The 11764-nt window shown below is 51.5% G+C and overlaps 1 protein-coding gene across 5 annotated transcripts in view; it reads right to left on the bottom strand.

Annotated features, from left to right (window-relative positions):
- Positions 1–2257: 2257 nt before the first annotated feature.
- The window catches only part of ACACA (acetyl-CoA carboxylase alpha), a 197607-nt gene continuing 188100 nt past the window's right edge, over positions 2258–11764 (bottom strand). For all 5 annotated transcript variants that reach the window (XM_019511095.1, XM_019511097.1, XM_019511096.1 and 2 more), the window contains 2 exons: positions 4356–4492; positions 2258–3462 (listed from right to left, as the gene is read on the bottom strand). In XM_019511095.1, coding sequence (XP_019366640.1) covers positions 3336–3462; positions 4356–4492 — 264 coding nt within the window. In that variant the 3' untranslated portion in view covers positions 2258–3335. The remainder of the gene's footprint in view (positions 3463–4355; positions 4493–11764) is intronic.

Genomic DNA, 11764 nt, shown 5'->3' with positions numbered 1-11764 from the left:
CCCCCCCTCTCAATTTGTTTGACAGCACTGGCTACTGCAGGGAGGGTGCAGATTAGGTGTTGTGTCCCTATGGAGGACGCGATGGCAACTTGTGCAGGTCCTGGTAGAGGCTGGCCTGAGAAGGCTAACCATGCTAACCCTGGCCGCACAGGTCCAGGTGTCAGCTTGAACTAGGTTGGTTCAATCTATTTGGCAGTGGAAGGGCTGTGTTGACTGGTAAATGACCTGTGCCATGTTTTGCATAAACCACTTGCTGCATTAGCAACCTTCTCCATGCTGCGGAAGCACAGCTAATGCTTAGCACAGGGCACACATTGTGATCAAGGACACAGACTGGAGCCAATTCTTTTTATTAAAAACTTTGAGGTAAGTGAAATACTTCAGTACCAGCAAGAGCCGTATGTGTCCAGCAGTAACATCGCCCGGGTTCGGTGCTACCTGGGTGCACCTCTGTTCCCACCACACCATACAGCAGCTAGAGACAGAAAGCAAGACGGCCATGGACAGTCAACACTGCCCTAGGAGCTGCTGAAGAAGATCATCGTGGCTGTTAGCTGACTGCCTGTTGCCCTCACACACGGCTTTAAGTAAGACACTAGTATCAGGTCTGGCTTACAGGGGCTGTGGTACTTGGAACTGCTGAATGCCAGCTGCTCACCCTCCCCAGCTCACAGTTTGGGAGAGCCAGGAGGCAGGCGCGAGCCTTGCGGGTTTAATACTTCATCTGGAACAGGTGTCCAGCTCCTGGGTCACGGCATCCTAGCTCTACTAGCATGCCATCACTACCACTACAGTGCGCTGACTGCCACGTGTACACACCACCCTGGCCACTGCATTTTCAAGGTGGTGGGTGCTTGTTGGTAGGAAAGGGATGGAAACACATTTGAAAACAAGGCTCTTATTTTAATATCCTTGGCACTTGTGGAGCTGTGGGGTTTTCCTTCCCTGTGCTTCCCTGCCTGAGGGGTGTGGGTCTATTCAAAATGGCCATGGTACGTGCAGCTCTGCTGAGCAGCTGGAGCAACAGGCACATGCTGCAGTAGCACCAGCAGATGTGACCTCAGGCCTCCCCAAGCCCTTCACCTTAATGAAAGGTTCTCAAAGGCCCACTGTAACAGAAGCTGCCTGTGGTCTAGACTCACCTCTTCGTGACAAGTCAGGAGCCCTTCTGCACTGGTAGAGGTGTACAGCAGCAACCTCGATAACCTGGCCTCTGGGGAGGGCAGGAGAGGCTGGGCAGAGTACTGCCTACCATCTCATGCTTGTATCCTTTTACTTCTAAGCAGGAATTAGGGTTATAAAAGAAAACCAGGCCCTGCCAGCTGCGCCTTTGTCGCCTGCACCATCAGGCAAAGGCTGTCATGCTTGCTGGCACTACGAGGGGTGAATTTGTGAAACACACATCATCTGAGTTTTTAAAAACTGCAGCTAGAGAAACAAGTCTTCTCCACATGCCTGCTTCTGCCAGCAAAGGGGTGCAACATATTCAGTACGTGAGAAGAATTCACATCGCTAATTTGCTTTGCAATGTTGCCATGAAGCAGTTTCACATTGATTTGCCTCTGCTGGCCTGGCTGGCTTGTACTGCTTGGGTTTCACTACTGCAGTTTTCAGTCGCAATTAGGACCTAGTGACACCAGCCATCAGAGAGTCAGACTCCTGCCCAGCACTGTGAAGAAGATGTAGTTAATGACAGAGATACAGAGTAGAGACTGGGAAGCAACAACTACCTTGAATGGAAATGATGATGACGATACTGAATATGCATGAAAGGTTGCAAGGAAAGTTATCTTATTGTTCAAGCAGCAGTTGTAGTCCCTGTTCCCAGCACCACAGCATCAGCCTGAAACACTCACCTTTTCGATCCTAATGAAACATCTAATTAGAACATAATTAACACTCAGTTAAATGAATTAAACAGAGTTTTCCTTTAGTGACTCTGGCCCAGCCAGTGACACAACCCTACTGCTGTATTTAAATCCATCTCCAAGCCTTTACTGGGAAGTTTTTGTGCGGCTGACATACCATGCCAGTGTAGCAGCTAATACTTATATGTCACCATTAATTTGTTAAAGCAGACATCCAAAAGGAAAATGATCTTTAAAAAAAACCCAAATCACTGTTGCTAGTTGTGAAGGAACCCACTGGCCATGGGTGGAGGCTTCCCTCCCGTGACGTAGTGAATACAGCAGCTAACAAAAAAGGCTGATTTGTGATTCCTTTCCCTCCTTCTAAAAGGGTGAAAAATTGCTTTGTTCACACGGTTGATTGAGCAGCTGTTTTTTTTCATTTAAAAACATTGGTTTCAGTAACAAAAAAGTACAAAAAAGTTAGCGAGGTGGTTTTAATTTCAGTACATCTGAAACTAACTACTGCCACCTTCCCCCATGCCACGGAATGAGCCTTTCTGTCTCTCTCATCCAGGGAAAACTAACAAGTACCAACACGACCATAGCTACAGCTTCTAAATGTGCCGACAGAGTATCAATGCCGCTCTATACACAAGTGAGGATGTGATAGGTGGGGGGTCAGCCTTTAAGACAGAAAAAGCTACCATTTGCTATGGATTTAGCATCCAATTTCTGGGTGCAGCTAAAGCAACAATTATAATCTACAGCATTTTCATTCTGCGGGAAACCAGCAGAATCTCTGTTCCAACTCAAGACAGGCTGAAAGCCCTGGTCAGAACAATACTTATATGACAGGGGTTGTTGGAGGCCGAGCACACAAGACAGCTGTGCGTGTTTGAAGTGGAAAACGTAGCCAGCAGCAGCAAGGAGGGAAGATGCCAGGAGTCACTGGGTGTCTCCACTCCTTGGGAGGGTAAGAAAACTACCATGAGTGCCATTTTTCCATTTCTTCCTACGGGGAATCAACCAACGTTTGAGCTGCACTTGGAGGAACAGCCAGCCCTGACCGATACCATTGGCACGTACAAAGCCACCACCTTTGTCCCACCTCCCCCAGACTGGGCGAACAAAGGCGAGTTGGCAGGGGCAGAGCTGAGAGCGTGTTAAGACCTCACGGTACCGGGGTACCCTTCATAGTCTGTGTAGTGCTTTTGCGTGGCAGCCGAGCAGCCAGCTGACACTTTGGTCCAGTCACACGGTGTTAAATAAATAAGGTACAGTTAAGACAGCTAGGACCTGGCTCCTGGAACTTGCTTTGAGACGGTTTCCTTGTGTCTTTGCAGCCAGTCTGATTTTCAAATATAAAAGTGTTGTTGCTGTAGCATTTCCCTTTGCTTCCTCTTCTCAGTACAGCGTTGAGCAAAGGGGAACTCGCAGCTTTTTCCACTGTACGGGGGGGAAAAGGAGAGTGGGAGACGAATCCTCTTACGTCGAAGGAGGCGAGTCCATTGTTGAAAGAATCCGCACGATCTCGGCTCGCTGGGTCGGTGATATATGCTGGGTCATGTGAACGATGGAATCCATGGCAACCTCAGGATTGGCCTGTACCAAACTGGAAAAAGGCGAGAGAATGAGTGCCAGCAGCTAACATACCCCAATCGCTTCCTCCTCCTCCAGCTCATGTTGTAATAAGGCTGCCTGCAGCTTGCTACCTTTCCTTGGCCAGCCCGCAGTTCGTACCAAACGGAGCCATTTAAGGACCGTTTGAACATACGGGATCTCTGAAAGCCAGGTCAGCAAAGGCTCCAGTGAGCCGAAATGCATAAAGAGGCACCAGGCTCATGCAACCCAGTTGCCTGCTCTCAGCAGTTCATCATTCTTGCAGGAAGAAAGTAGGAGCCATCATGCTCAAGGGGTATCTTCTCTTTTCCAGAAGCACCACACACCTATCTCCTGTGGTGCACAGACTTTACAGAGGTGCCTGGAAAACTTGCAAAGCACAAGACCTACAAAGCGCAGCAACCCAGTGACATGCACTCCCTGCTCCCCGCTTTCTGTCTGCTTTGGGAACAGGTGGCCTGCGACCCGATTGTTTTAGCTTTGCATGTGGAAAAGAATGCACCTCACAATAGAGACATCCGCTTGTTTAGAATTTAACATCTCCCTTAAGTGCTCTGAGCTGGCTAATCTGCTTCCCTCACCCAGAATAGGAGACACACAAGCAAGATCTTTTGAAACGGTTCTGACTCAGAGCTAGGGACTTTTTAATTAAAGAAATAGTTCAGCCTCCCCAGAGACCCTTGGCACCTGTATGGAGAGGGGCCCGAGTGACCAAGCTATCTGCAAACTTCCTGGCACTGCCAGTGCTTCTACCACCACCTCAAGGGTCAGCAGGAGTGGTGGATTTCATGGGGGAAAACCCTAAGGGTAGCCACAGCCTTTGAAAACACAGGGAGCTTTTCCACTTCCCGCAGTGGGGCAGATGCTGCACTGGAGCTTGCTTACCTCCGTATCTGCTTGAGGATGTAATCTCTGGAGATGTATTTGATGTTTTCCTCCACGACCGAGCGAACGCCTTCTTCTTCTGTGAGCTGTTTCTCCAGCCACTCCACCAGGTCCTTGTTGTTATCCCACAAGTACGCCTGCAAACAAACAGCAAGTGTCACGAACCGGCTCCAGCCCGCACCCGAGGTCCCGGGGAACTTCCACTGTGATTGCACTACCCTGTTCCCAGCGCTACCATTCCTGAAATTTAATTAGCAATTACTGGCAACCCTGGGTAAAATATTAGGCTGAAGACCCTCTGTGATTTCCTGGCGCAGTTAGCTTTTATGGATGCAAAAGGCAAGTAACAATTAGCAGGAGTCAGAGGATGATGTATTTGTTCTGCATCTCCTTCCTTAAATGTGATTAAATGGAAACCAGGGAGGCAGCAGCTCCGTCGTTTGAAATGCTTGGCAATGTGAGTTACTTACTCTAGGCAGGTGTTTTGGTTGTGGGAGAAGGGGCCTCTCCTGTCTCAGGGGTGACAGGGACCAGCTGCACAAATCCTTCCCAAGCTTTTCAGCCCCCTGCATTTAGGGCTGGGACTTCTCCTTCCGAGCCTTTCTAAGGGGATGGCGGATGCAACTGAGCTCCAGGTGGCACCAGCCTGCCTGGCCTTCTGGTTTGAAGTCAGACGGGGCCCCTGAGTGCAGGGAGGGCAAAGGCTGTTTTGCCATTAGAGGCTCTAGATTTCACCCTCAGAAAAGCGGGGGTCTCGTCCCATCGGTTAGAGCAAGGCACAGCATCACTAGATGCCCTTCAGAGCTGACTGGCTCTGCTGCCTACGTTCCAGCACACGCCTACCCGACCAGAGCAGGGACAGGCTCTGCAATCCCGGAGAAAGCTGCCCAGAGTGACAGGGACCTTACGAGGCTCGCTCCAGTGCAAACGCCAGGTGCACAGAGACAGCTCTCACAGAAATATGGTGACTCAAACACCTGTCCATTGCAGTCTTGCAAGACGTGCACCCCCCGTGCATCACCTCTGTAATCACAGCCCCATGCTCCAGCCATTGTATTCTTTGATGCTTTTACACAAGGGCCACCTCAGGCAGATTCAGTGCTTACAAAGCCGAAGTCCCTCACTGCTCACCCACCCACCAGATCTGAGGTGCAGCTGCACTGGCTTCCGAGCAGCGAGCCACACTTTAAATCATCGGCTTGCATTCTGCCACATGTCAAATGCCAGTGCCATTGCTTGCTTCCTGCTGTAAGAGCTGCTCAGCTGTGTTAAAACAGCCCACCCCAGAGTGCGATTCTTCCATTTCAGCTCGTTTGCAAAAACCTTACGGCCGTGGAATCTGCAAACCTGTGGGATGCAGACTCCTAACTCAGTCCCATGGAAAGAGAGAGACTCACAGCAACGGGAGGCACAGTTATCTGAGGGCTTCTCAGGGAAAGATCCACCAAACCAGACCACTGAGCCACAATGGGACATACCTAGAAACTGAAGCGATGTCAGTGCACCAGTGTCACTCTTCTAGTCCTTGAGCCCATCACCAGCCAAGAAACCTAACCCCCATTTTAGCAGATCTGAGCACAACCGTGGAGGTCAAAGCGCCTACGACCAGGAAAAGCCGCAGCAACAACCCATTTTTTTCTGTTGCAAGATCGTTTAGCCCGATACTTGCTAGGTAGTTGACTACATAATAATTCAGGAGTGTGTTAGAAGCCTAATAGCCTTCTCGCTCCTCTCTTCTCCTCTCATTTTCTTTACAAATCATTTAAGAATCGTTTTGTTAATGGTTTCCGGAAAACCAAGTACCACCATTAGTGCTCATTCATATTTATGTCATTTTATTTGGGTAATTAAACACAAAGCTCGTCATTTAAAGGTGCACTATCCTTCTCTGTTATCACTAACGAAGTCAAAGTCAGAATGACAATGAGCTCAGCACGGTAATTTAATAGGTGGGTGCATTAAAAAACCCTCTGTGGCCATGGGGTTGGAAACAGCCCTGCCTCTCACTTGAATGCAGCCTGCATGCAACCAGCTAAGCAGGGTGGCTGCTTACCTAACCGCCATCAAGATCAACAGCCCCGTCACAACAAAACCAGCCCAGAACTGCTGGGACGCTCATGGATAAATCTGTCCCAAGACATATGAAACCGGCACCAGAAGGCCATCTGCTCCTCTTCGTTCATGCCTTTCAATTCCTGCTTGCTTGACTCAAGGAGCTGGGAAGATGTGTTATACATGTACGTGTTGTCGCCTAAAGGGAAGTCTTGCGTGCTCCCCGGTGTGCTGGACTGGTGGATACAGTCAGATCTGCCCAGAACCTGGAGCTCCTTGGAGCAGCAGCACTAGAGGCAGCAAAGTCTGAGACCCTCGAGGGCTTGCCCTCCATTCCCTACCACTCAGGCCAGCTGGGATTTGAAACCTGGCCCATTCTTACATACAGTTTACCCTTGGCAGAAAGCTGCTTCCTTGCCTGTTCATACCAGTCGAGTGAGACACGAGTACGTTCAGCTGCAAGCATGGCAACCCGATGGACGAACCGCACATCTGAGCCTGAACCCCACGTCTGCTGCCACAACCCAAGGAACTCGCTGGGAGTCTTTCCTCCCCCATGACCCACAGCAGATGCTCCTTCCCTGTGCTCACAAAAGTAACTGCCCCCACAACACCCAACGCACCTACTTGCCACCCAACTCCTACAAACCACTGGTGGTTGACAGTGTCACTTGGATGCAGTCCAGTTTCCACATGCAACCCACCAACAGGAAGCCAGAGTCTCGCAGTGCCCACGGACAGCCCACAGTAAGGGAGCTGGGCTGGGCGAAGGGGGAAGCAAGTTACTAACTAGAAAGTGGGACAGACTTTGAATTATGAAAAGCTTTACCAGGCTCGGTACCTGGCTGAGCTCAGGGCCTTTACACAAACAAACAGGGAGATCTAGCTCTCCAGTTGTCTGCCAACAGGGACTGTGCTTAGACTTTGTGATTTTCCTTATTATTACTATTGTTATTTTCAAACTCCCTAGTTACTGCTCCCTGCCTCTGCCCCTAGACTAGACAGAAGTGCCCCCCTGCATACAAAAGAGGGCACTTATGAAGATTTCAGTAAAGGGGAAGAAGAAAAAAAAAAGCTCAGTAAATCCCTTCCAGTTTGCAGACCTGCGTAAAGCTCGATTTACCCGAGAATCCCAAAGCTTTTAGTTTAGGAGAATATTTAATACTCTTATTAATCATTTTTAATCCGTTTGCTTTTAATTAAGAAACAGCATGATGCTTCCCTATCAACATATGCCAGGGAGCAGATTAATTGTGGCTTAAGATAACTCTCCCTGATTGGTGTAATGTATTAGCTAACGAGATGCCCACTTTTAAAGATGCTCAGACACTACCTTAGAAAGCCTGCTGCCCTCCAGAGAACGCTCTCCCCCGCCTCCTCCCCTTCCAGAGCCCCAGTGCTGGAGATTTTAAAAATAAAATAACACAAATCGGAGGGTTGTAACAAAACCATCCTACCGGCAGCTTCAGAGATTGTTCTTCAAAGATCGCCAGCTTCCCACTTCAAGCATGATTGAAAAAAGGGAAAGAAAAGAAACCACAGAAACCGACAACAAAATGATCAGATGAAAGACGGCACCAGCTCAACTGCTGGAAACCCCACGGACCCGGGCAAGGGGCATTCGGTGCCAAGTTCTGCACGAAGGAACAGCAATCAGATGATGATGCACCAACACCTGGTGGGTGGTTTAATGCAGATGTTCAGACCCAAAACGCAACACGGTCATTGTGCTCACCGCTCTCTCGTCTTTAGCCGTCTGCTCAGGGGGCCCAGTAGCAGAGAGTGAGCCGGACACACGACTGCCCTGCTTGCCTGGTCTGTGAGTGGTAAGATGACCTAAGCTGGGGATGGGTGTCATCTTGGTACAGCGCACGCCTGCAAAATGCCAGCCACCCTGCATGGTTGGCGCCATCCCAATGCCTCTGGCTTAGCGCATGGTTTAAGGACACGAGTCAATGTGAAAACAAACCTACATTTAGCTTCTGTATCCCGGAGGTTCAGAAGGGGCCTTGGGGGACTGTCGTGCGTGCCCAGAAGTGCTCTTCCTTAGCGCTCTTGTGAGTGCCAAACACCACGTGCCATACAACCAGCTGGAGGTTGGAGTGCTCAGATGCTACCACTGGGTTGGGGTGCTGCGCTCCAGGGTTTAAGCATGACGGCCATGTCTACCCTGGGCAGCAAGCTAGATGAATGATGCCATGTAGCCAGCGAGTGCTGTCACTGCTCAAGATTTCGTAAGATCTGCCTCAAAACCACCAAAACAACAATTACTAAAAACCATCAGAGGTTTTACAGCCATGTAACAGCCTTGGATGGTCTCCAGTCCAACCGCATCTCATCAGTGAGGTTCATGGAGTTGGTCGGGAGGAGCTCAGAAGACCTGGGTTTGGTTCCTGGCTCCACCAGAGCTTTCCCATGTAGCCTTGAGGGCTTCATGTCATCCACTCACGGGCACCTCTTGGGCTTTTAGCTGGGCAGTTTTATTGTGAGCAAAACCTAGCCCTGCTGTCCAGGGCCACCTCTTGGCTCCATTGGTGGGCTGGGCCAGGGAGGATGCGTTTCAAGCACCTCTCACATGGCCTAAGGCAGGAAGCAGAAAGGTTTTCTGAGCGCAGCACAGGCCCCTCTAATTGCTCCAGCTCTCCCCATGTTTTGAAGTTACAGTACTGACTACTTATTTCCAGCCCCTTCCTAAATCTCCACATCCAAACAGCAGACAATAACTCTGCACTGTCTGCAAGCCGGCAGCTCCAGCAGTATCAAATACAATCCCATAACTCAAGATAAGTGACTTCTCCAAGGGAAACAAAAGAATTACATCACTCACTTATACTGTCGCTATGTCTCAAATGCCGCTGGCATTTCCTTTGCTTTTTGGGGGGAGGGGGAAGAAGAAAGGCAACAATGACACTGCCCAAGTGTGGGAGGGAAAACTGCTTTTCCAGAGAAGAAGGGAACATGTATGAGCATTTCTGCATTGGTAAGGGGTGCTGGGAAAGTCCTGCACAGGAATGGACAAACTACCGATAAAGGCTTCCACTCTCTAAAGCAAAACCGCCGGGGCACACCCAGGTTCCTCTCTGCTCAGGGGGAACAGATGTCTGAAGACTTGATTCCCCCAGCACTGCACTTCTCACCCCCAAAGTGCACAAAAAGAAAGTCACTTATACGCACGGGTTCTGAACAGCATTAACTAGAAAGAAAACGAGGGACTTTCGGAACGGTCTGCATTGCTGCAACATTGCAAACCATTAAAACAGAACCATCACTTCCATCTTCTTTCCCCCTCTGACCCCAGAGATGAAGGTCAAGAGCTTTCCATGACCCGTATTTAGACAGTGGGGGCAAAGGGGATTATTAAGAGTGAAAAGGGATTTTATATGAATATTCATGTGTATGTATTTAGTCAGTGGGGGCAAACCAGATTATTAGTATTCTAATATAATAAAAGTCTTAGCCTGTCTGTCTGTCTGTCCATAACGCTCCAGACCAACTGTGCATACACTGCCAAGAGGGTGGGCTGGCCCAGGCAGCCTCGGGCACAACTTTGCACTGGGGTTCAAGGGAGCGGGCAGACATGGTCGTCCCCCCCACCCCCAACAGCCAGCAGGGAGGAGAGCAGGAAAGGGAGGTGGGGGGTCAGTTGTCTGCCCCTGGAAGGGCCACAAGGGACTGGGGCTGAGGCTGCACCCGGTCAAGCCCGGTGGTGGGGGCAGGCTGCACTCAGGCTGGGCCGAGTCGTGGGGCCATGGGAGCCCAGCCGCTCCTCCAGGGGTGTGGCTGGGCAGCTTCTGCTGCTGCACACAGTGCAGGGGAGCTGGGCAAGGGAGGGCCCATGCTGCCCCTTTGGCTCCCCAATGCTGCGCCCCTGCACGACCTACTGGGCTCTTGTTGCCCCACGACCTGGCCCGGCCGAGGCCCCAGTCACGGTGAATGTGGCCCCAGCCGGGCCAGGCCGTGGCACACTCAGAGCCCAGCAGCTCCTCCAGAGGTGCAGCGCCAGGGAGCTGAGGGGGGCATGTGGCCCCTGGTCTGTGCATGGGGCAGGGGCGGCTGCAGCTGCGGACTCAGCTCCACCTCTGCTCCCCACCTCGCTGCAGCTGCTTTGACAGCAGTGCCATGTGAGTCCCACTGCTGGGTGGGCCAGGCAGCAAGGTAAGTGTGTGTGGTGGCACGTGTGTGGCTGGGTGGTGCTGTGTGAGGGTGGCGTGTGGCTGTGTATGTGGCTGGGTGTGTGTGGTGTGAGGCATGTGGCTGGGTGTTTGTAGTGTGCGGCGTGTGGCTGGGTGTGGCATGGGCATGGCACGTAGCTGGGTGTGTGCAGCATGTGTAGCTCTCTGTGTGTGTGGTGTGTGGCACGTGGCTGGGCGTGTGTGCCTGGGTGTGTGGAGTATGTGGCTGAACATGTGGTTAGGTGGCTGTGGCATGACACGTGGCTGGGTGTGTTTGTGGGGCATGTGGCTGGCTGTGTGTGGAGGGTGTGTGATGTGTGCACCCAAGTGGCTGGGTGCGGTGTGTGGCATGTAGCTCCACGTATGGCATGTGGCTGCATGTATGGTGTGTGACGGTGTGTCTGAGTGGCATGTGGCCAGGTACATGTGGCACGTATGTGGCATGTGGCTCTGTGTGTAGGGTGTGGCATGTGACGGAGTGTGGCACATGTCTGGTTGTATGTGGCATGTGCCTGTGAGCATGTGTGGCACGTGACGTGGATGTGCGTGGTGGCGTGTGTGTAGCATGACTGTGGTACTGGTGTGTGAGCAGTGCTGTGTGGGAGTATGGCATGTGGCTGGGTGTTATGTGGGGCATCTAGCAATTGGCTGTGTGTGTGTGGATGGGTGGGCGTGTGTGGCATGTGGCTGGTTGCGTGTGGAATGTTACCGAGTGGGTAGGTGTGGTGTGTGGCTTGGGGCGTGTGTGGTGTGTGGCTGGTTGCATGTGTGGCGTGTGGCTGAGTGTGTGGCATGTCTAGCGCTGAGTGTGGGAGTATCGTGTGGTTGTGTGTCTGATGCAGTGTATGGCGTGTGGCTGGGTGCATCTCTGGCATGTGGCTGGGTGCGTGTGGCTATCTGTGTGTATATGGCATGTGGGTGGGTGTGGTGTGTGGCTGGGTGTGCGTGTGTAGAGGATGTGGCAATTGGCTGGGTGTCTGTGGCATGTATGTGCACATGGTGTGTGGCCTGGTGTGGCATGTGGCTGGGTGTGTGTACTGTGTGGCATGTGGCATGTGGATGTGTGTGGTGGCATGTGTGTAGCATGGCTGTGGTACTGGTGTGTGAGCGGTGCTGTGTGGGGGTGGCATGTGGCTGGGCGTGCAGTGTGTGGCATGTGCCTAGGCGTGTGGCTGTGTGTGGCAT

Source organism: Gavialis gangeticus, unplaced genomic scaffold (genome assembly GCF_001723915.1).
Source record: "Gavialis gangeticus isolate Ggan-Ray unplaced genomic scaffold, GavGan_comp1, whole genome shotgun sequence".
NCBI classification, from domain to species: domain Eukaryota; kingdom Metazoa; phylum Chordata; order Crocodylia; family Gavialidae; genus Gavialis; species Gavialis gangeticus.
Note: the sequence above shows the minus strand (reverse complement) of the source record. Positions and strands in the feature narration are given on the sequence as shown.